General features: G+C 34.1%; 1 protein-coding gene across 1 annotated transcript in view; it reads left to right on the top strand.

The window, feature by feature from the left end:
* STK31 (serine/threonine kinase 31) overlaps positions 1 to 25943 on the top strand; it is a 174147-nt gene that overhangs the window by 83050 nt on the left and 65154 nt on the right. The window contains exons 6-15 of the mRNA XM_007946528.1: positions 2817 to 3172; positions 4152 to 4326; positions 5944 to 6059; positions 7433 to 7592; positions 10174 to 10296; positions 17676 to 17855; positions 19635 to 19751; positions 20959 to 21078; positions 22308 to 22439; positions 23944 to 24045. Of these exons, the coding sequence (XP_007944719.1) occupies positions 2817 to 3172; positions 4152 to 4326; positions 5944 to 6059; positions 7433 to 7592; positions 10174 to 10296; positions 17676 to 17855; positions 19635 to 19751; positions 20959 to 21078; positions 22308 to 22439; positions 23944 to 24045 (1581 nt within the window). The remainder of the gene's footprint in view (positions 1 to 2816; positions 3173 to 4151; positions 4327 to 5943; positions 6060 to 7432; positions 7593 to 10173; positions 10297 to 17675; positions 17856 to 19634; positions 19752 to 20958; positions 21079 to 22307; positions 22440 to 23943; positions 24046 to 25943) is intronic.

The following is a 25943-nucleotide window of genomic DNA, read 5'->3' as shown; positions in this document are numbered from 1 at the left end:
GGCATTTTGTTATGCTTTTTTTCATGGTGTCCCTGGTTTCTTTGTTCCATATTATTTTCTGTGCTGAGCTCATTATGTTTATGAATCGTGTTATCATTTCCTTTGTTGCTGTTGTTTTAGTATATGCTGAATATTTGTGCTTGTCCTCTTTTTGTTGTGATGTGAAGGTTTATCATTTTTCTTTGAGGTTACCCTATGATTTATAATTTTCTCCCTGAGTTTAGTCTATTCTATCTTGCAACTCTCTTAACTTCTTCACCATTTAGAAGTTCTGTGACTACACAGTCTTTTTCCTCTTTTTGTTTGTAGTTGTCATCACTTGCCAATTGATATCTCTTGTTCCCTGTTTACAATCTTGTAAGCTCATTTTACTTTGGCTGTGTCCATAGCTGTGGTTTCTGGGATATGTCATCTTGTGTATTGATGGTCGGTTATTATTTGCTAATTTTCGTTCTCTGTTCAAAGGATTCCCTTTAGCATCCCTTGTAAGGTTGGTCTGGTATTAACAAATTCCCTTACTTTCTGCTTCTCTGGAAATCTCCTAATTTCACCATCATATTTGAGGGACAATTTTGCCAGGTATATAATTCTTGGTTGAGTAATTTTCTCTTTCAGGGTTTTATATATACCATCCCATTGCCTTCTTGCTTGCATAATTGCTGCTGAGAAAGCAGAGCTTATTCTTACTGGTTGTCCTTTGTAAGTAACTTTTTGTTTTTCCCATGCTGCTTTCAGGATTTCGTCTTTGTCTTTGGTTTTGATGAGGTTGATGATGATGTGTCATGGTGATTTTCTTTTGGGGTCTATCCTGTTTGGCATTTGTTGGATTTTCTGAATGGATATATTCTCATCTTTCATCATATCATGGAAGTTCTCCTCCAACAAGTCTTTGACAGTTTTCTCAGTGGTTTTATTTTTGTCTTCCTGTTCTGGAATTCCAGTGACACGTTAAGTTATTCCTTTTGATGGTATCCCACATGAACCTTAGGCTTTCTTCATTTTGTTTTCATCTTTTTTCAGATTGATACCTTTCCAAAGAAGTATTCAGATATTTGTCTTCAATCTCATTAATTCTGTCTTCCATTGCATCAATTCTACTCCTTTGCCCTTCCAATGGGTTATCTCTTTCTGACAATTTAGTATTAATCTTTTGGATTTCTATCTGTAGATTCAGAATCATTTCTAATTTTTCAATTATTTTGTCATTTTGTTCTTGTATTTTCTTCCAAAATTCTTCTAGGTTTTTTTCCGTGTTTTCTTTTATCTGTCTCTCAATCCTTTGAAGATACCTAAAGATAATTCTTTTGAATTCCTTATCAGAGAGTTCCAATGCTGCTTCTTCCTCAGGGATGTGTTCTGGGTCTGTATCCTGCTCCCTTGTTTCTCCCACTTTATCCTGCTTCTTTGTGTGGACTGTGATGCTCTGCTGTCTCGCATCGTCATGTCATTGTATTTAAATCTCTGTTGACTGTTTGTGAAGAACAGCCAAGGGTGATTCAGGCTCTTCTTGGTGGTTTTTTATCATTGGCCCGTTGGTGGAGAAGTAGGTAGTGGCTCTTGCTCAGTAAGTGAAGTTGCAGGAGGTGTGGGTGTAGTTGTGTCTTATGGGGACTGTTCCTGTCTCCCACTCAGTTAGACAAAAATTACAATTGAATAACCATAAAAAAACTAAAAACACACCGTGTAATCACACAGGAACGGAAATCAAAAAAAGAAAAAAGGGAAAAAGAGGAAGAAAAAACAAGAAAATCTGTGATATCTGGGGATAGGGCACTAAGAGAAAAAAGATAGAGGAGTCAGATTCCAACTCAGTGGAGTTTGGTTTGGTTTGGAGTTCAAGGAAGATAAGAACTGGTGAATTTGATCTGTGCCTATTTTTCTTTCAAAGTTGGTCTTTATATATTCTGAGAAATGATTAGTTTCCTGTTTAGTCTAGAATGCAGTTAGGAATGGAATTTGGAAAAATTTGGGAATAAAGAATAATTGTCATATTAGACCATCATATTAAAGAATTTTAGGAAAATTACAGTTTTCTAGAGGAGTAGACAAGGTCTTATTAAAAGTTCCAAGATCCTATCCCAAATTTATTTTGAGTATGTCTGTGCTCAGTGCTGTGGATGGATAATCAATAATTAAAATTTTAATTTTAAGCTAATTTTGAGTTTAGTTAAAAGTTAGCAAGCATTTGGTTTCTCATAAGCCAGATGTATGAAATTTTATGTAAGAGAATTTTGAATTTAGGATTTCCTAACCTGTCACATTCCATAATTTCATTTTATTGACATTTTGTGCTTTGAGTTTCTGATTTTGCTCTTGGTCTTTTCTAATGTTAAAAGCAGAGTACCTGGTTGTTTTTTAAAGCTATTTTTAAAAAATCAAGTACTTTTTCTAGATACCAGTTCATTTATTATGTAACTCCTTAGGACACCAATGTATTTTTTTAGTTGGGGCTAAAATGGTGAACACAAATACAATCTACTAGATTAAAAAAAATCAATTATATTTAATTAATACACATTTTTAAATTTATAAATATGGTTGCTTTAGTTACTGGCGTTAGTGTACTATACTAGGTTTATTAGGTAGGTAATAAGTAACTCTCCTTCTGGAAAGGACAATTTTAACGTGTGTAACTGGAATATGTTCATACATGTGCAGAAATATATGCGTATTTACATAGCAAGGTAAGGCTCCTTTCATTGAGATCAGAATGAAGAAATATGTTCTATGGCAAGCTGGATAGAAGCAAAATATGTGAGGAAAAATATAAGCATGGTGTTATAGCTGGTTTATGTCTTCTTCCCTGTCTTTCTTAGGGCAGAACGTTTTTGGGGAGCTTGATTTTTGAAAAGGAAATAAAAGTGAGAATTAAAGCAACCTATCAAGATGGAACAGTTATTGCTCAGGCTGAGTATGGCAATGTAGATATAGGCGAAGAGGTGGCTAAGAAAGGATTTGCAGAAAAATGCAAACAAGCTTCCAGCACTAACATCTGTGAGGAAAAAAAGTCAGATACTGGCCAGCTTGCTCTCAGGAACCTCAAAAGTCCCATTCCCTTGTGGGGGCATCGATCAAACCAATCAGCCTTCAGCAGGCCAAAGGGACGCTCAAATGGGAGGCTGACTCTTGACTTGAAGAATGAAAATGCAGGAAATCATGTGACATTTCCAAAGTAAGCCAATAGTGGGGTTTTAAGTCTTAACTAGTTTCTAACGCGTATTAGAGGCCCTTGTTAAAGTAGACTAGAAATCAAAGCTTATTATGCTTTTTAGTCCTTAACTATGTCAGTGATTTAGGATGATAACTTTGTCAATGACTTGGGCTGATAGTAATTTTTTATTTCTATTTTTCTCAAACTTGTATTTCTTTAGCAGAAATATTTTTAGTAAAAACCATTTTGAAAGAAAATCATTGCTGAATTCTTTAAAATTCACTTGTCAACTATTTTGAATACATTTATCAAAAATAAAAATCTGCACCTAAATTTGAATTATTCAGGCAGAACCACAGTTTTAAACATGTTTGAATTTTTTCCTATAAGAATATCTTAGTGAATATCAATGGATTGCCTTTTGTTTTTTTAATAAAAGCTCCTGTGAAAATTTATTGTGATGGAATCTAACTCCTTTATTCCTAAAGGAGTTCAGTTTTAGATAATTTTGATTTATAAACTTAAAGCAAAAAGCTAGATTTTGATGTTTTTATGTACTAAAATGTTTACATACTTTTGCCATATGATCCATGCCATGATGTCTTGGGTGATATAGCTGGCTTTTTGTTGGGATCTTACCAGTGCTTCTGGAACTAAACTGTCAAATGGGGTAGGAGATTGGGGAAGAGGGATTGGAAGAAACTGATACAGGAATGCTTTTTTTTTTTTGTAAAACTGCATTTGTAGGAGTTGATAGTGCTTTGAGGTAGTGAAATATATTTTCTCTGAGAATTAGAGCATTGTTTTTGAAGTATGACTTCAGTTATAAAAGGAAGTTTACATTAAATATTTTTAGTGTTAAACCAGGTTAAGGTTTTAGATTAGTTTCCAAATTAACTTCAGAATATGTTGTGGGTAAAAGCCCAATTTAGTTTAGATTTCTGATCTCTGTTAGCTTATACAGTTTGGTTTTTAAAATGAGTAAATTTGTTTTTAATAGGGAAAGTTTGACTGCCAGTGACTTTAACTTAGGGTCCAATGTTAGCCTGGCAAAAATTAAGCAGGATCAGAAACTGATTGAAGAAATTGAAAAGCTTAAAACAGAAAAGGAGGTTCTTCTTGAAAGCTATAAGGCATTAGAATTGAAAGTAGAACAGACTACGCAGGAGCTGAAGGTATGTAATGTCTTAAGGTAAAGACAACTGGGAAATATGTTTGCTCACCTATTCTTATTGCTTATTTAACTTCCTGTTACTTTCCCATTCCTTTCTTACTCCCCCTTTCTCTTTCTTTAGCTAAAATTTTTTCTTACATTCAAAAATAATAATTTTTGAATTCCATTGAATTGCATCATTTACGTTTTCTGTTCTTTTGAAAAGTCTTCACTATGTAAAGTTTCAAAAGTTTACAAAAATGAGAGTTACGTAATTAACCCTGATGTACCCACCACCCAAATTTTACAATTATCAAACATGTGGCCAGTCCTTTTTTAAATTTTTTAAAATCTATATACCTCTTGAACTATTTTAAAACAATAAATCCCATTCATAATATTTCATTGCAAGTGCTTCAATGTGTCTCTTTCATAGAAAAAGAGTTTGTTTTTAAACATACCCACAAAACTATTCATACTTAAAAATTAATAGTAATTCCTTGATGTCATTTAAGTGATTCTTTCCCTCAGCATTTTATAGTTCTTATCCAAATGGATTAACACTTTGTATTAGTACCTTGCTTTAATAGTCTTCTCAAAACATACAGTGTAGTTTTCAAAGATACAATAACTCTTTATTTTCCCAATCTTATGTTTTAGATTTATGTAGTCTTCTTTTGAGTAATTATCATAACAAGTACAGCTGATAAAAATGTCTTCAGGAACAAATGTAACTGATTTTTCTTGATTATGCCGCTCAACAGGAACGGAAGTTTATGAGCATAACTGAGCTTTGGCTACTGTTAATAAGTATTCACTATTTTACTGAAGGGTTGAAGAATATGAAGACAAGAGAAGCATAGTGCTTAAATATTGAGTTAAAGTTTGACATTAAATTATGAAATAGCTAGTTTGTAGTGTAATTGGGATAAAATTGCCAGGTCTTTATGTTACTGCTCCGTACATTATTTAAGGAACATTAGTGTCACAGTGATGAAGTGCTTGGCTGTTCGCCTGGTTGATGATTTGAACCTACCAGCTGGTCTGCAGGAAAAAAGACCTGGTATTCTGTTCTCCTAAAGGTTATGGCTTACGAAATTCTGTGGGGCAGTTCTACTGTGTCATATAAGGTCACTGTGAGTTGGAATCAAATTGACGGCACACACAATAACAACATACATTATTTTGGGTACTCATGGTAGACACGTATATGGGAAATCATTAAGAAGCAAGCATATTAATCTATCTTGGGTCAAGGAAGTGTTATTTTTGTAATGTAGAGAACCTAAGACTTCATCAGAAAACAAATTTTCATTGAAAATCATTTGGGATTTTTGGTTCTCTGGAGACCTTTTATTTATTTTTTTAACAAATCTAAATATTAAAGATAAAATATGTGAAATTTAATTTCTATTTGGCTTCTTGTTAGGATGAGATAAGAGAGTCTCCAATTTGTGTGAAGGCGGAGAACTGAAGCAGATTATCTTTTTCAGATCCCAACTAATAGGGAAATCAGTATTTATTATTCTTTGGCCTAATTTTTTTCTTTTATGTTTAATAATGTCTAAGAAACTATTTAAATAATAGAAATATAGTTTCCTAACTGGGTCTAATTAGCTTGTGCCTGTTCTTTTTTCAGCAAGAGAAAGCAACTACTTTGGATTTGGCTAAAAATTTAGAAAGTACTCTAAAGGTGCGTGTAGGCACCAGAATGAAAGATCTAGCAGCTAAGGTTGAAATATTGAAAGAATTTAGGTAGGTAATGGTATATTTGTAGAAGAATAATTTAAAATAATTTCTTATAGTTGATGCTTTTTTTAAATTATGTGCCTATCATGTTTTGCTTTGAAATTTAATCTTTGTGTTTTTATGACTTTGAAGGAAGAATCTAAAAATAGTTATTCTTGAGATGAATTTATAGTATTTTTCTCAGTGTTCTGTCACTGCTGGAAACTATAGTTTCCTAATTCATCTCGTAGAGTGAACTTGAAAAAAAAAAAAAAGAACAAAAAAACCTCACAATTTGTAAGTGTTGGTTTGTTGGGAAACTACCATGTCCAGTTGTTTTGCTTGTTGTTGTTGTTGTTGTTATGTGCTTAGGATTACTTTAAGGGCTAATCTCCAGTATCTCTTTTACTTTATCTAAAAAAAGAATTTATTATTTGCAAAGTGATCTTCAAAGAGTTAGAAGAAAAGAGAAATTGATTAGTAAGTTGTGCACAGAGTTTATTTAGCATTTCTAGAATTTTATATTTGAATTATGCCAATATTTTTACCCTAGCAGAGGGTTGCTTTATTGTTGGTTAGGGATAACGTGTCATGCTTTTCTGGAGTGAAGATAAAATAGTTCACAAAGCAATCTACATACAAAACTCAAACTAGTTACTCATTTTCTCATGAAGTTTAAAACACTAAAAGGGTGTTACCTTGAATGAATACTGCACATTGGTCATTTATTCAATGGAAGTTTATATTTTCCAGAATAAATTCATCACTTGGCATCTGGTTTACCATTCTTAAGAGTTTGAGTAATTTGGTCTCTTCAGAACCTAATCAATTTTGAAGCACTACCAGAAATCAAGCGGCACACTTGCAAAGTTTGTGAGTCAGACTTTGGACCAAAATGACCCAATATATTTTAATTCATATTTGAGGAAAGAATGTGCCACTAGGATAGTGGTAATATATTTGTAAACTAGAAAAAGCAATACTTTTGGGCTTTGTTGGTTTGGTAGTTGGCCTGCACTGTGATTGCATTTGTAAATTTAGTGACTGCTTGTGTTGTTGTTTGGATGCGGGGACTATGTGCCTATAGTCTTATTAGCAAGCAAGATTGGCTAAATTGAAATTTTTTAAAAAAAGTTTTTGCAAATCTAAGTTTAGGCCAAAAATCCTTCAGAATTGCAGGTCCACTTGATGTCCATATAATACAGTTTGGTAAAGTGTGCAGGCTTTTATAGTTGTCCTTTTATATAAAAGTTCAAAAACATGCCTTTTTATAACCAGTGTTGTAAATACTAACTCTAGACAATTACTATTTAAGCATAAACTTTTTGCTCACATAGATTTTCTAATTTCTTGTATTTTGATCTTTTCCTTTTTACTACTTTTTTTTTTTTTTTAAATAGGCGTGTGAACATCAGTGTTCGTTTTGGAGATGACCTTTCAGATGCTGTACAAGTATTGGATGAAGGATGCTTAACTACCCCAGCCTCTTTGAATGAATTAGAGATAATTTGGGCAGAATACAATCTGGCTCAGAAGAAGATTCACATTTGTCAGAATGTGGTGGGTTGACAAAAAAAAAAAATTAAGATTCTTATCTATTGCACATAAAGAGATACTGATCTTTTGAGAAAGCAGTAAAGTACAGATACTGTAATAGACTTTGTTTGAAGTCTTTAACTTTTTATAGTATTTTCATATTATATCATTTAATTCCTTATTTGACCTTGTGAGAAAGGTAGAGTAGATAAATGATAATTGTGGACAAAGTTATAACAACTTTTTTCCCCCTTTTGTATGTGAATTTTACCCTTTGTTGACTCCCTATCTTTGTTTCTTTGTTAATCTGATAAAATGATATTTCAGCCATGTTACTAGGCAACATTGTAGTAAATATAACACCTGCCTGGAAATTGCATCTGATCTGTGAGGAACTTCAAATTAACTATAAAACTTGATGAGGACTCTTGCAAATGGGCATGCTCTTTGAGGGACCCAGGATGCTGTTCTTATGGAATTGTTAGAACAGACGCATTGGCTTTTGAGGGGCATGAAGCTTTTAAGCCTGGGTAGCTCCTACATCCCTAATGTCCATCTTGTCTTTTGATCCTAGTGGCATGTTTTATGTTGCAATATTGGACTGTTAAATATCATCCAGGCCACCTGTTAAGAGGTGGTTTTTGAGGGTAGGGGAGGGTCATGAAGAATAAAATATTTCAGATGAGTTCTTTATTAGCTTAGATACGTGTGTGTGTGTGTATTTTCCGTTGCAGATCTCTTTAGCTTATATCTAGCTGAACAGAAATCCTTGTTTTCCCTGTAAAAATATTCCCTGCAACAATCATAGCAGCTTTGATGAGCTCTATACTTACTGGGTTTAGAGTTGTTCCATCTAAAGTGTTGGTAGTTTCTGCTTCTGGATTATACCCCAACAGTCTACATTCCCTGTTTATACCCAGGTTGGCCAACTGGCAACCTAACTGGCTTTGAATGAGAAAATTGAACAGAATAATTAGGCCTTTGGAAATGTCAGGAATCATTTAGTTTGGAGAAGGGTTTATATTTGGTTATTTTGTGTCTTAGACTCTAACTTCTGATTATGAAAGAAAAAATGAGGGCAGAACTAATAATTTTTGAATCTCTATAAAATGCAGGTAATGTTATAAGCACTTTATAATTTTTTTCTTGTTTTTAACTTAAAAGTTAAAAACAAGATGGATATTTTTGTCCCTATTTTATTAGTGAGGAAACAGAGGCTCATAGGAATTAAGCTCATAGGAATTAATGTTAATATGTACTTTGAATCCAGATCTGTCTGACTATGAAGTCTATTATCTTTCCATTTAAATGACATTGCCAAATATGTTAACAACTTTATAATGTGTTTTAATGTAATTGAGATGGAAAAGAACTGCTTCTTTTGCTTTGCTTTGTTTTATTTTTGTGGTTTGAGCGTAAGAAAGTGATTCAAGGCAGTGAGGGAGAGGGCCTAATGTATTTTAGTTGTATAAATAAGATTTTTTTAAAGCAAGTATTTGTTTTTACTGTTGCTGATATTTCAGGACTGACTTCTAGGCTTCATTGTCTTGAATGTAATTTGATATACTGAAAAGCAGACCATTGGATGAATATGGAATCACATGCAAATGAAGTTCCATTTTGTTTCCTTATTGTACTTAATTTAGACTTCTTATTTTCATTTATATATTTTGCACAGTTCTTTAACATGGTTGCCACATTTTTTTTTCTTTTTAAATGAAAGAAATGAATTTTTCTCTTGTGTTTATAGTTTTAAAATAGTCTGGTTCAGCTTAAGCAAGAATGAATATCCCAAAATCCATGCTTTTAAATGTATGTTCCGTTACTACCACAGGTGGTAAAGACAAGAATTTGTTTAAGACATGACCCTATCTTTATCTTTGTTGGGTGCAGGACAGGTATATAAATAGATGATTTCAATATAGTATGTTAGGTATTACAATGGAAATAATGGATAGGGTTGTTGGATCTCTCTCACTTGTGTATTTGGAACATAGCCTCTTGGGAGAATTGGAGGTTTTATCCTGGTAGAATTTAACTGAATCGTGAGGATGAGTAGATGAAGGGGGAGTTGAGGATGGGATGAGAGTAGAGGGAGGTAGTGTGTAATAATGTTGTTGTTTTTAGGGGCAATTGAGTCAATTCTGATTCATTGTGAACCTGTAGGACATAGTAGAACTGACATAGGGTGTCCTAGACTTTGATCTTTATGGGATTGGATTACCTGGTCTTTTCTTCACAGAGTTGAGTGGATTTGAACCGCTGATCTTTTAATTAGCAGCTGAGTGTTGAACCATTGTGCCAGCAGGACTCCCTGGATTATAGGATCTTATAATTTTCTCAAGAAAATAAAAAATTTCATTGTTACAGAAATAATGGGAAAAAATAAAGTAGAACAGGATTATTGAACTTAAATGTCATTTTTAATTAAGGGGAAAAAGCTCTGTCATTTTGTTGATCTAATGTTACTATGTTTGGAGAATGTAGTGTTGAATTTTACTTAATTTAAGAGATACTTTTTTTTTTCTCCCAAATATAGACCAGTGTATAAAGAAACACCTGGTGTATTATTGATAGTTATTATTATTTTTTTTCTTTCTTCCAGAATGAAGGGAATATTTTGATTGCTAGAAGAAATGAAGTGCAACAGAAGCTTTACAAGGCAGTAGAAGGTTTTATTCTGGAAGTAGATGAGTTACCTCTTAATAAACGCTTGAAAACATTGCAGGTTGGAATTAAAAATGAGTTAAATGTAAATTAATATATAAGTTTAATATGTGGGAAGTGAAATTAGCATTTTTCTTGAGTTTTCCTTCTCTTTACTGAATTCCAATTTCTTTTTAATGGAGTTAAATTTTATATTAATATATTTAATAGGTTTGTTTGTATGTTTGTCTCTAGATAATATGGTAAAATGACCAGATACCTAGGCTTGTTAGAGCAACATTCATTGGGGGAAACATGTGGAGACATGAGCAGTAGCAGGCATGTGGACCTCAGTTGCCCATTGCATTCTAGCAGAAAATCTAGTAGGGCCATATGCCTGAGTTAGAGAGAGGGACCCTGATACTTGAAATATGTAGAGCTTTTAAGCTCCATAATTGTGTATGTCCTACCCTATTGTTACTACAGTTTAGAGTCCAATAGTTGTATGAGGGGTGTTACCTTGCAGCTAAACAATGGCACTAATTTGGAGTGAAGGAGCATGACAGTGTTAAGTTGTTCCATCTATTAACATTTTATTTCTTTATATTTATTCAGATCTTCTTTTTATCTCCTTTAACAATGTTTAAAATTATTCTTTAAAGAGGTCACAAACATTTTTTGTTCATTTAACTCCTAAATATTTATAATTTTGATTCTTTTTTGTAAATACGCTCTTTCCATTTTCTAGTTATTTTTAATGACGTAAAAAACTATCACTGCCATTGAGTTGGATCCGACTTATAGCGACTCCTGCTTGGGTTTCCGAGGCAGTATCACTGTGGAAGTAGATTGCCTAGTCTTCCTTCCAAAGAGTGGCTGGTGGGTTTGAACTGCCAGCCTTTTGGTTAGCAGTCATATGGCTTATGCATTATGCCACCAGAGCTCCTTTTTTTTTTTTTAATTGTGCTTTAGGTACAAATTTACAGAGCAGAGTTTAACATTCAACATTTCATGTACACTTGGTTTCACTCTCCAATTACCATCTCCAGCCCTAACCCACTCTCCTCCCTTCCCCTCTCTTCCCGGTAACTCAGCCCCATGCCCCTCATAGTTATGCACTCCTGTGTGTCCTGCATTTCCTCCATGTGAATGTTGCCCCTCTGGTACCCTTTTAATGACATAGAAGAATATTACCGATTTTTATGTATTGATTTCTCTCTGAGGTGTCCCTGCTGAAGTCTTTTAGTTCTCATTTATCTGTTAATATTTTTGGAGTGTTCTATGTGGACATGCCATTTTTAAAAATAATAACCCTTTTACCTCTTACTCATCTACCTTTTATATATCTGAATATCTACTGCATGATTTAGCATCTTTAGTACAGAATTGAATAATAGCTGTGATAATTAGTAGCCTTGCCTTTTGTAGACTGCAGGAAGTGAGCTTGATGAAAAACTGCTGAAAAACTGCAAAACAGGGATATTTGGTCACTTTTTATCCAGCAGCATGCCAGTGTAACTTTGATGATGATACTGTGTGTGGTTCAGGGACCATTGCAGTCCTAGTCTGAAGGATTTCCTTAAGTGGAATTGTATAAATAGCATTAATTTTTTCAAAAATGGTGAAGTAAGCCTTTGATATAAAAGGGTATTAGTGTAGTAAAAATTTACCTTTCTACAGTGCACACCTTTACTTTGCATAATGTCGTTGGCAACTTTATATCCACACTGGGGACTTTGGGACCCAATTTGAAGTTACATGCTTCATTTGTTTTGACATTATGTAATCATCATTTTTTTCATACATTTTTGGAGAGTGGTTAACTAAATTGAGAATATAAGCTAATATTGTATGTGTGCATACTCATATGTACTCCTGAATTCTTCTCATCAATTTTTATGATAGATTTTGACTTAAATTCTATTTTGTCTGATAGTAATATGATCATCTCAGTTACTTTTTTGGTTACTGTTGGCACTGAAAATTTTCATTCTATCCTTTTACCTTCAACCTGTTTCTTCTCACTTTGGGTCTAAAATGTGTCTCTTGTAGATAGCATATAGATGGATAATGTTTTTAAATCCATTCTGCCAATCTCTGCCTTTTGATTGGAGGGTTTAACCTATTTACATTTATGGTAATTAGCAATAAGAAAGGACTTATTTCTATCATTTTACTATTTGTTTTTGTGTTTTGCACCTTTTTAAGTCCTTTTATCCTCCAATGCTACCTTCTTGTGTGCTTAGTTTTTTTTTTCTTTTTTTTTGTAGTGACCCATTGTAATTCCCTTCTTGTATATGTTTTTCAGATATTTTCTTTGTAGTTACCATGGAGATTATGTTTAACATTCTGAATTTATAACAGCCTACTTTAAACTGGTACTAACTTAACTTTAGTAATACACAAAACTTTATTCCTGCTCTGCTCTTCCCTTTCCCTGTTTATGTCATTGTCACAAATTGTGTTTTTATAAATCATGTGCCCACTAACATAAATATTATATTTTATGCATTTGTCATTTTAGCTTAGTGCCTAAGGCACTTGACTGCTAACCAGAAGGCTGGTGGTTCATACCTACCAGTCACTCTTCAGAAGGAAGGTGGGGCAATCTACTTCCATAGTGATACTGCCTCGGAAATCCAAGGAGGGGTCGCTATGAGTCGGGTCTGACTCGACGGCACATAACAACAACAGAGTTACAAACCAAAAATACCATAAATACTTCTACTGGAGATCTTTTTTTCCTTCATATGATTTTAAGTTAATGTCTAGTGTATTTTCAAGGACATAACATAACTGTGATAACAAGTTTAATAACAGAGAATGTGATACACAGAAATGAAGACATACAAAAGGTGATGTTTAGGAGGGGTCCCAGCATGGGTCCTCAGTGTGTAACAGGAGAGACCTGCTTACATCTTGAAAGAGACCTGCTTACCCTTCCTGAAAATTAATGTTCATTTTCACCCATCAGGAAATTTTCAAACAGGAAACTCAATGACTTCACTGGCAAGCTTGACTGTTGGCTTGCTCCTCTTAGTTCTTGGCTGAGGTTCACTCTTTCTACTCTGCTGTTACCATCTGGGTCTGCTTTTGGCTTTGCTTCTTCTGGTACCATTGTGGTTGGTGTCTCTGTCACCATTGCAAGTTTACTTGGTCTTGGAGGTTCATAGAGCAGTCCCTCCTTCTTCCTTAACCCCGCAAAGGAGGCACTCCTCTCCTGGTTCTTGTGGATCAGAAGGCCCCTTCTGAGCCTCCTGGTTCTAAGATTTCTGTAAGTCACCAGGCAGGTCCCCTACCCAATCTGTGTAAAGGTTAATTATAGGGTCGGGCCTTCCCAGCCAATTTTAGGAAAGGTCAAAATGCACAAGGCCCACCAGCCAGTCCAGGTAGAGGTCGGATTGGTCAGGGCTCCTCAGCCAATCTGGATAAAGGTTGGTTCCTGAGTGGAACTCCCCAGCCAATCCCAGTAAAAGTCAGACCAGGTAGGACTTTAGAACCAGAACCAAAAGGACAAATAGTTTATTTTTAGTAGGATGATTCTACACCATGCGCTCCCTCTCTCCCACTTCTAGTAACCACTGATAATCTTTGGTTTTTATATTTTTCATTATTTCATATAAGTGAGATCATATAGTATTTGTTCTTTTGCATCTGACTAATTTCACTCAGCATTATTACTGTCAGTGTTCATCCATGTTGTGGCATGCATAAGAACTTCCTTTCTTTATGGCTGAGTAGTATTCTGTCATGTGTATATATCACATTTTGTATATCTTTTCATCTGTTGATGGCCATTTTGGTTGTTTCCACATTTTGGCTGTTCTGAATAGTACTGCAGTGAACATTGGTGTACAAGTTTCTGTTTGTGTTTTCTGCTTTCACTTCACATTTGTCTTTTCCACAAGTGGACTGTTCTACTTCCTGAGCTTTATTCCTAGGCAAAAGCTGCCATTTTGATCTTGTATGATTGATTATTCTAAGGGGTGCATACCTCTCTGGTGTTACTGTTCACCTAATAGGCCTTTCTATTGTTTGGCTGAAAGTTGAGCCTGGGGGTGAGCTCAGTTCCAGGGTTGAAGGGTAACTAAGGGCCATAGTCTCAGGGGCTCCACTGGTCTCTATCAGACCAGTGAGCCTGATTGCTTTTTTTTCCAATTTTTAAAGTTGCCTTTTTAATTTACATACAGTAAAGTTTACTCTTTGTTGTTTAGTTTTGTAGGTTTTGACAAATATGTATGTCTTGTGAGTACATCCCCAGTCATGATACAGGAAGCCTGATTGCTTTCATGATTTTGAGTTATGTTCACATTCTTCTCTCACTCTATCCAGGACCTTCTATTGTGATCCCTTTCAGAGTTTTTGGCAGTAGTAGCCAGGCATCATCTAATTCTTCTGGTCTCAGGTTTGTGGAGGTTGGGGTTTATGTGGTCCATTAGTAATTGTTTCCATGCATCTTTGAATTTCTTCAGTCTTCTTTGCTCTGGACAGGGTGAGACCAAGAGTTGTGCCTTAGATGGTTGCTCACAAGCATATAACACTCCTGTCACTACTTACTAAAGTAAGATACAGCACATTATCTTTGTGGACTGTGTTATGCCAGTTAACCTTGATGTCCCCTGAGACTATGGTCCTGAGCCCCCAGGCCCAGTGACTCATTTCCTCAAGGTGTTTGGTTATGTCTAAGAAGTTTTTGTAATTTTGCCCTCTGTATGCTCTACTATATTCATGGATGTATTTGCAATACATATAAATATATATGTAGAAATATCCACTATCAAATGTATATATATTTGTGGGCATAATCCCATTTGCCTTTCAACTTCTTTTCAGCTTGTATGCTTATGTATCTACTTGTAGATTATTGTTATTACTGTTATTGCAGGATTGTGTATGTAATACTATTTACTTTTGTTGCCCTTAACTCTTGTGTTTTTCACAATGTCTTCCCTTGCATTTTTCTTTTTATGTTGACCTTCTCCTTAATATATATTACCTTTCCCTTCACTCAATCCGTATGCTGAGCAAATAATCTGAGAAGCTGGAGTATATGAAAAAGAAGGTGGCATCAGGATTGAAGGATGATTCATTAACAATCTGTGATGTGCAAATGATACAACCTTGCTTGCTGAAAATGAAGATGACTTGATGCACTTACTGATGAAGATCAAACACTGCCGCTTTCAGTAGGGTTTACACTTCAATGTAAAGAAAACCAAAATCCTCACAACTGGACCAGTAAGCAACATCATGATAAACAAAATATTGAACTTGTCAAGGATTTCATTTTACTTGGATCCACAATCCAGTGTCCATGGAACAGCAGTCAGGGAAATCAAGCATTGTATTGCATTGGGTAAATCTTCTGCAAAAGACTTCTTTAAAATGTTAAAGAGTAAAGATGTCACTTTGAAGCCATAGTATTTTCAGTCACCTCATATGCATGTGGAAATGGGACAGTGAATAAGGAAGACCGAAGAGGAATAGATGTATTTGAATTATGGTGTTGGAGAAGAATATTGAGTATACCGTGGACTGTCAGAAGAATAAACTGATCTGTTTTGGATGAGGGACAGCCAGAATGCTGCTCAGAAGCAAGGAAGGCAAGACTTTGCCTCTTGTATTTTGTCATGTTGCTGGGAGGGACCAGTCCTTGGAGAAGGATATCATGCTTGGTGAAGTAAAGGGTCAGCAAAAAAGAGGAAGACCCTCAGTGATATTCATTTGACACAGTGGCTGCAACAGTGGGCTGCTTAAGCATAACAAAGATTGTGAGGATGGCACAGGACTGGGCGATGTTTTGTTCTGTTGTCACCATGAGTTAGAACCGACTTGTTGGCATCTAACAGCAACAACCTGCTAGTTAGCAAGTTACTCTTTCTTCCCCTTGGTAATTATTTCTTTAAGATATTGTCGCTTTACTTTTTCTCTAATTCTGAAATTTCTGTTAGATAGATATTTAAATTTCTACTTTTATCCTCTGCATATTTTAACTGTTCTATTTTTTTCCCTTTCTTTGTCTTCTTGGAGGAGGAGTCCTTGACTTACCTGTCTAGCTCACTAATTGGTTCTTTAGCTATATCTCTTCTGCCATTAAGTGATCTGTTTTTTTTTTTTTTAATTTCGTAAGTATTTCTTTTCATACTCAGTATCTTCAGTTATTATTTATTACAACTTGATTTTTTTTTTGTTTTTCAGTATCTTCTCTTTTTGGTGAGACTATTTGTTAGGCTTATTTTGCTTGCTTCTTATACAGTAGCTTGGCTTTATTTCTTTTAGAATGCTTGTGTTATTCACATATTTTTGTCCTCCCTTCCATCTCCCCCTCAGGATATCATATTGTTTTAGGACTTGAACCTACCTTGATTCTTAGAGGACTGGGGAAGGGGAAAGTCTGGACTATAATTTGTACCATTTCAGACCAATTTAGGAAAAAGGGTGTTTCTCAAGAGTGGAGAGTTAGTGTTGCAGAGCTAGTGTTGTAGTCTGGGCTTGACTATGCTCTGCCTTTTCTCTCAGATGATATTAACTCTTCAGTGAATCTCCCATTCTCTTTACCTCAGCCACTGGTATTTTCTAGAGGATACCACCTTGGGTATAGATATCTACCAGATGTTCAGGAGAAAAGGAAAGGAGGGAGAATGCTCATGGGTGGCCAGCTCTTCTGTACAGGTTATCAGTTTTTGCCTTATCTATGTTGAACTGTGCTTGTATAAACTCATGACATCTTGTTGGGTTGATTCTGCTGCCAATCTGAAGGAAACAGAAGGGCAAAGGTTATCTTTTCCCACAAGCTATCCTGTGCTGTGGTATGGGACTTTTCCCACTTGCAATGGTTGTCTTCACTTAGTGCTAAGCACTGACCATCTTGTATTTTTCCAAGGATTTCTCAGAATTTTTTTGATAAAAATATCCAGGCTTTATTGCGTTTTCTTCTTGTCTTTCTGGCATTTTTAGGGTTTATTCTTAGAAAGAGACAATAGGCTGTACTGGTTTCCTATCTTGTTTCTTCCAGTCTTTTTTTATGCTTTTAATTACATATATAATTAATATATTTAATTACATATATATAAATTAGTATTTTTTAACATTGGAATTATATTGCATATTTTGGTGTCTAGTTTATTATTATTTTTTTTAAGCAATAAGTCTTACAAACTTCCATGTCAGGATAACCTGTAGTGACTCTTAACTTAAAGTCAAGGAGAAGAGGACAGTTTGTACTTAACAATGTAAGAATATAAAACTTTCTATATATGACCTTAAGTCAGTTTACTTTCACTATAAATTTCAAATAAAGTTCCTTCCAGGTTGTTTTTTTATTGTTTTTATCTCTGTCTCATGATTCTAAGTATTATTTACTTAATTTTTAAGGTTGAGTGCTCAATATACTGCTTTTGGGTTTCTGGGATCTTATGCTTGAATTCCATAATCCCCAGTTAATAATGTATCTTTCTGCAGGATTTGTCAGCCTCCTTAGAAGCAGTGTATGGACAGGCCAAAGAAGGGACAGACTCTGAAGAAATACTTAAGAAATTCTATGCATGGAAGTGTGGTAAAAGAGAGGAGTTAACCAGCATTAGAAATGAAACACAGGCTTCTCTACAACGTCTTGTAGGATGGTTCTACAGCACCTTAAAGGTATTAAGAGCTTCCAGTGGTGATTGTAGCATAAACCAAGGACTGTGTTCCTTTTAAATTTTCCAAATGTAATTTAATTCTTTTCTTTGAGAGAAGAAGGGGAGAGAGGGAAAAGGGAAGTAGGGTAAAAAGAGATGAAAGTGGGAAATAGAAAGGAGGAGGGCATGTGTATATGTGTATGATTGGATGGAGGAGTGAAGGATTTATATTCCATTTAAGACATAAATGAAAACAAAACTTAATCAGCATGTAATCATTATATGATATTACTGTAGTTTATTACAAGTATACTGTTTATTTTACAAGAATAATGTTAGACGTAAGAGTAAGTGTATGTACATGTGCTTTACAGCATAGTAGAGCTTTTGTCTTTATTTTGGTATCTTTTTTTTAGCAAGAGATATATATTTTAACATTCAGTGACTAACTAGCCATGCTTAAAATAATATTTTCTTAATTCTTTGGCAGTGTGTAACTCTTAAGTTTTAGCCATCTTAAAGATATCTCAAATAAATGGGGAACATTAGTGTCGGTTGATATTAGATCCTTAAAAAGATCTTTTATTTGTTTATTTATTTTGGTTCTTATTTGTTATCAGTAAAGATGCCATATAATTTTCCAAGAAGCTTGGGGGCATCTACTTCTGCATAATACATATTCAGAACCATAATTGAGCTTTGGCCTAATTTGTTTTTTGATTCTGTGCTATTCTGCCTGCTTTATAGCTTGCTCTGAAAAGGTAAGGACAACCATGCTGTCATCTGTCTAACCTATGGAGACTTCCAAATATACATTTCTAGCTTTGTTTTTTTGGGAAAAATCCTTTAATCCCTAGCTACTTCTCATTTTTGGTGCTTTCTTGATGATACCTTAACATAACGTATTTTTTTGCCTTTCTCTTGTTGTTAATCATAAGTTTGGTTCTGTTCAGGTTAGTTATCAAGTTGTGGCTGTTTTCCCTTCCTTTCGATTTTCCATAGCTGTTTTCCTAATCCATATCTCCATAATCACAACACTGAATCTGAAATCAGAGTGACTACTTGTACCCGTGAATTCTATATCTTATATTTTGGGTCCCTGATTTTATTCTATTTAACACCTTATTATAAACTTTATTTCCTGGTAGAAAATATCTTTGCTTTCCCGATGAAATGGGAATCATTCTGTGTTTAATTTTTAATTTTTAATCTCCAGATTCTTAAATACTAATAAGTCATTAGCAAGTACCGTATATAACCATATACTTTCTTGTTCAAGAGATGATACTGTACATCTACTACCTCTCAGATTTAAAGTTGCCATCTGATTATCCCAAGTTCTTTATTAGCTTTTAGTCAGACTGCTTCTTTTACTCTTCTTAAAAATCATCTTCTTGGCCTTGTCCTTGTTTTTCCTCCTACTTTTTGTCTGGATATTCTTCTCTCCACTCTTAACCACAAATTATTTAAAAAATACAAGGCTTCTTTGTTGTTATGTGCCGTCGAGTCGAACCCGACTCATAGCGACCCCTCCTTGGGTTTCTGAGGCAGTATCACTACGGAAGTAGATTGCCCCATTTTCCTTCAGAGAGGCTTCTTTAGGTGTGTGAAATTTTTTCTCACACATCTAAAGATACATAAGTTTTTTAAGGGTAGGTATTTTATCTTTCTTGTGTACACTTGTATTCCTCACATTGCCCAAGTGCATAGGCTAATGCTTTATTCCTAGCTCTAAAGATACAGTGGATGTTAATTGAATTAATTATATGTGATATTTTATGTTTTTATATTTGCAAATGAGGTTTTTGATCTAACTGCGGAAGAATCACTGACTGCTGAAGACACAATTGATAATGTTGATGAAATCCTAGAGAAGACTGAGTCAAGTGTCTGCAAAGAGTTGGAAATGTCTTTGAATGTGAGTATTCATAGTATATTAATGCTTCCTTTGAAGCAATATGGTTTTTCTTGCTTATTAGAAAATATTAACCAATAATAAAGGCTTTTTGCAAGTTAGAAAATATTAAGACTAGTTTTAGCTTTCTTCTTATTGATCTGTTTAAAGTAGACTTACTTCAAGTAATCTTAAATGTGAAAATTTTGTTCTTCACAGGGTGACATTTTAATTTTAATAGAGGAATTTCACATTAAGAAAAACAATCTAATGTTTAGTGTACCTTTTAATCTAAATGGATCAGGTTTCTATATCATTTGATCTTGGATCCATCATACTCATTGACTAAAAGAAAAGACTCTTTAAAATTTGTGAAAATTTGCAGTGAAATCTGTGAGAGTTCTGGAAGTAGACAAGCAAGATTAATTAATATACCCCTTTCTCTGTTGTGTATATTCTGTATTGCTGTGTCAAGTTAAAAATTAGTGTAACTCTTCAGAAGAGCATTTTGTAATTTTAATATTGCTCATTAGAGTTCTTTCCCAGTCATTTAGTCTGCTTTTCAGAGACTTAGGGGTCATGTTTTATTTTTCATTTTGCTTATTAAAATTTTATTCCTATTAGCATTAAAAAAAACACATTATGCACTACTGTATTACCTTCTTTGTCAGATATTCTTGATTTAGGTTGTTTACTGAGATTTGATTTTAGAAGTAGTTATTTAATAGATATACTCACTTCTGTTGAGTCGATTTGACTCATAGTGACCCCTCCTTGGGTTTCCGAAGCAGTATCTCTACAGAAGCAGATTGCCCAATCTTCCTACTGAGGAGTGGCTGGTGGGTTTGAACTGCCAGCCTTTTGGTTAGCAGTCGTATGTCTTAGACATTACACCCCCAGAGCTCCTATTTAATAGATGGTTTCTAAAATTAATATTAGATGTTCTGTATTGTTTATTATATTTAGTATATCAATATCCCTCATTTTCTTTAATGGTATACTCCAAACAGCTTCAGGAATAACAATGTAATGGTAAGAAATTTCCCATATGAACATCTTTGATTTGTCAGTCTCTGTCCTACGCAGGAAGAGATTTGTGTTTAAGAAATATTTTGAAATGATACAGAATTTGTCAAAGGGATCATCCCTGAAGGCTATCCATTGTTACAAAAGTTTTTAACTATTTTGGATACTCCTTTGTGTGTAATTCCATGTGTTTTATTTCATTTAGGACCAAGGTGATGCAGGCAAGGAGATAATTTTAAATACGTATAGTCAAGTACTGCAAAAGATTAATTCAGAAGAAAGGCTCATTGCCATAATACAATCTAAGTACAAGGACAGTGTTGAGGTTGGATTATACTTTCTCTTACTGTTTTTAAAGATTAATGCTTTCCATTTTTTAATACATATATTTTTCTCCAGTAATTTAATACCTTGTTTGTAGGTAAGTTATTTTTACTAGAAAAATAGTATAACTATTGCTAGTGATAATTAAATTCATTTTACAGTAGAGACGTTGACTTTTTTTGATACAAGTATATTGAGATTCAGAGTCTGACGTTCTTTGATTTTCTTATGTCCTTTAACATATAACTTTTATCCTAATTTTCTGCCTCTACAGGTTTACTGTAGAAAATTTGCTGTATACAAAAAGATAAAAAGAAATTAAAAAAATATTTATAATCCCCTTAGCCTAAGAAATAGTCAGTGTCAGTTTAAGAGTATTTCCTTTTGACTGGTTATTTATATGGATGCATATGTATTATATGCATTGCATTGTTTGTAAGCTACTTCAAAAATATTTTCTTCACTTAATGATACATTGTGACTGTCTTCCTATGTGACTAATGATTCTTCCCTAATGCATTTGGAGTGGCTAAATCATTATCCCTTGTATGGTATGTACAACATTATTTAACCTTTCATCTGTTGGACATTAAGGTCATTTCCAATTATATTCTACTATAATTAACACTGTACGTAACATCTATACATATTTTTTAGTGTACTTCCTGAGAATAGATTCCTAGAAATGTAATTAGTAAGTCAAAGGAATGAACATTTTTAAAACTTGTTGTTGTTGTTGTTATGTGCTGTCGAGTCGGACCCGACTCATAGCCATCCCTCCTTGGGTTTCAAAGGCAGTATCACTACGGAAGTAGATTGCCCCATCTTCCTTCCGAGGAGTGGCTGGTGGGTTGGAACCGCCAGCCTTGTGATTAGCAGTCAGTGCCTTAGGCATTTGATACATGTTGTCAAACTGCTTTGGGAAAGGTGATTTCAATTTACATTATCAGTAGCAATTCTAATTTAAATCCTAACAGTGCATGTCTCACTGTACTTCTCAGCTTGACATATTTGGTGTTTATCTTTTCATTTTGATTACTGGAACTGATAATTCTTCTAAATCGAATTCAATTAGTAGAAATCAATTAGTAGAATTGTTTTGTTAAAAATTGAAGCTCTCTTAATGTTTCAATTTGAACTCATTAAGTTGAATTTTGATAGAGAAATGATAAATGGTCAGTAAGCTGACTGATATGTTTGAAAATATAGTAACTTCTTTTTCTCATTTAGTTTAAGAAGCAGATGACCGAATGGTTAAATAAAAGTCCCAATGTGGATCATTTGCTCTCCATTAAGAAGACATTGAAAGGCTTGAAAGCTCGACTGAGATGGAAGTTGGTTGAAAAGAATAATTTGGAAGAAGTAAGGAAACAGTTGCTTCTTATAGAACTTTAAATTTCATTTTACTTAGGGTCTGTTTCATAAAATTAACATATAAGTGGATTCTTTAAGAAAATCATTAGTCATAATATTTTATATACTTTTTTCCCTCCGTGTATGTAAATAAGATTGTGATTACAGCAATAATATAACTACTAACTCTTGTATGGTATGTCAATTAAATGTTTTTTAAAAGCAGTTTTTATGCCTACTTTAGTTTTTGGTAATATGGGCATTTTAGAATAATTTTTAAAACTCTATTGGTCTGCCCTGTTATAACGGTCATTATGATACAAGCCTACTTACATGCTAATTTATGGAGTCATAGTCCCTGAATAGTGCAAACAGTTAAGCACTCAACTGCCGGCTGAAAGGTTAGCAGTTTAAACCCAACCAGAGGCACCTTAGAAGACAGGCTGGTGCTTCTGAAATATTGCAGCCTTAAAAAAACCCCCTATATATCAGTTCTGCTGTACACACGTGGGGTCACCATATATTGGAATTGACTCAACCACAACTAGCAGCAGTATATGCAAATGATAGGGTGATTCCTCAAAGGCAGAATAAATATTGTCAGATAATATGTATTTTTAAGACCATGATGTCTTTTGCTGACTTTCTTTTTATGGCTGGATATACTATTTTTTACAGATATTTTAAGTTGTGTTTATAAGATAATAGAACTGGATGGATTAGGATGCTTTTAATCTGGACTAAATTTCTTCCTTAGGCTTGAAACTTTGTAAATAAGCTGGCAATTTCATGTGTTCTCTTGAGAATTCAATTTAAGTACAAAAAGGATCTATCTGTGTTATGTCTTAATCTAATTTGAATTAACTCTTTTCCTCTTCTGAGCACTTGGGGGTGGTGTAGGTGCTCCTTCAGAACTAATAGTGTAAGGTTTACTCAGTTAGATCCTATTTTGGGCTGTGGGGAATGTGATCTTCTTTAGTTTGATTTTTCACCTTTTGGAGAATTATATCTGACTTTTAAAGTATATATATGCCTTTTAAGATGATTGATTTATTGTCATTGGAGTTTTATGGAATTTTTGTAATTACTATATTGTTTTTCCCCTACTAGGCATTCTATACATTATTTACCTTTTAAAAAAAAATCTTAATCTAGAAAATGATTCCAGGAACTTCAGTTGTGTTTTAGTGTCCTGTCTTACATTTGCCTTATAATAGCTGTTGGTCATTTTTATCTTGTAAAAATCTATGGCAAATTAGGAGACAAGAAAAAGCTATGAAATTGATTTTATGTCTTTATTTTTTGTAATTCATTTTTTGTAGATTTTGAAAGTCAGGATAAATTGATCTATATATACTACAACAAGTGTTACATGGCTCTGTTATGTGCTAGGTATTGGAGGATACATAGAATTCAGACATAGAGCAATTTGCTGTACAACTTGTACTAATTATCACTAGGAAGACTTATTTACTTTTAAACCTGCAAGATCCTTTTTTCTTTCTTCTTAAAGTCTGATGACCATGATGTATCTGAAATTGAGAAAATAAAACAAGAAATAATTCAGTTGCGCGATAGTGTCTTTCAGGAAATTTATCATGAACAGGAAGAATATGTAAGTATTTGATTCTTTGAAGTTTTGAATTAGATTTTTATCTAGAAATGAAATTCAAGTATTGACTTTATGACATGGACTATAATCACAAGGCTAGAGGTATTCTGGCAGCCTTGGTGGCACAAATAGTTAGGTGCTTGGCTACTAACCCACCCTGAAGCACCTGAAAGGAAGACCTGATATTCTGCTTCCAAAAGGTCACAGTCATGAAAGCCCTGTAAAGCATACTTCTACTGTGAAGTACATGGGATTGCCATGAGTTGGAATTGACTCAATGGTGGCAATTGGTTGTGGTGGTGATGGAGCTGCTATATTGGCATAGTCATTTTATGTGAATTTAGAAATTAATTTCTGATGACGAAATAACTCGTGATCTTTGCACCACATTTGGAAATTACAGAAAATTATAAAGAGAAAAGATATCACCTGTAACTTTCCTATTCAGTGGAACAGTGGTGATCACTGTTAACTTTTATTTCCTTTTAGTCTCCTTCTGCTTGTTTTTAGAAGAACTGAGATTATACCACAAATATACTTCTTACAAATAATTTTGTTTTGGTAAATTGTATGTAACAAAACATCTACTCTTGAACCATTTTAGGTACAATTCAGTGACATTAGTTCAATTCACCATATCGTGCAATTATTGTGACTGCCTGTTTCCAAGTTTTTCAACACCTCAAACAGAGAGCCAATTTCCCTTAAGCAGTAACTCCTCTTTCTGTTTTGCTCCAACTCCTGGTAACCTCTTTTGTCTCTATTCATTTTCCTCTTCACTACCTTTCATGAAGTGGGATCATACAATATTTGTCTTTTGTGTCTGACTTATTTCACTCAGCATAACGTTTTCATCCGTGTTGTAGCATGTGTCAGAACTTCATTTCTTTTTGTGGCTGAATAACATTCCATTTTATGGATATACCATGTTTTGTTTACCCATTCATTTGTTAATGGACACATAGGTTGTTTTCACCTTTTGGTGATCATGAATGATGCTGCAATGAACTTGTACAAGTAAGTGTTTGGGAGAGACATACTTTTGCATACCACTTTTTTTTCTTCTGTTTAACATAAAGCTATCAATGAAGGATATTTTTCTTAATCCTGTATTCCTTTTAGTGTAATGCTACAATGAAAACACTAACAGGGCAGTGTAGTTTAGTTAAAGATTATAACAAAATAAAACCACCTGGTTTTGGTGTGTGTGGGGGAAGTTTTATCTTTTCCAACACTAATTTTGTGATCTTGGGAGAATCAATCAGTGTGTTTTCTCTTTAAAATTGAAAGAATATTTTCTATACCATGAATAGGGGAAATAGTTAAGAAAAAGCATTTTGGATATAAAAATACCACCAAAATACAAGGATTTTAAATATTAAGATTTATTTAGCAAATTCATCTGACTTTGTGTAACTCATTATTGTGTGGATCCTGGGTAAAATAGCTAAATCCTAATGTCTTAACAAGTATCTAGAAGTATTGGTTAATAATATGATAACTTTTTTTTTTTTCAAGGATCCTAGAGATACACATTTTCATTTTCTTTCAAGGTTTTTGTTTCTTTTCTCTTAAATAAAACAGCCATTATTTAAAAATGTCACTGTGTTCCTGATATTTTGAGAAATGATGAATTTTATCATTCAAATTGGTGTGTTGTCATGCTTTTTGAATACAGTGGAAATAAGCTGTGGACCTTGACCTTAGGGAAGATATTTTGCTTATACATGTGCAAACCAAACCTAATCCATTGCTATTAAGTCGATTTTAACTCATAGTGACCCTATGGGACAGAGTAGAACTGCCCGTAGTATTTCCAAGGCTGTAAATATCTGTGGGAGCTCTGGTGGCATAGTGCCTAAGGCACTTCACTGCTAACCAGAAGGCTGGTGGTTCAGCCC

The sequence above is a fragment of the Orycteropus afer genome, unplaced genomic scaffold, assembly GCF_000298275.1.
Source record: "Orycteropus afer afer isolate SDZICR_OR568_19922 unplaced genomic scaffold, OryAfe1.0 scaffold00008, whole genome shotgun sequence".
In the NCBI taxonomy this organism is placed as follows: Eukaryota; Metazoa; Chordata; class Mammalia; order Tubulidentata; family Orycteropodidae; genus Orycteropus; species Orycteropus afer.
This window is presented reverse-complemented; position numbering and strand designations above follow the sequence as displayed.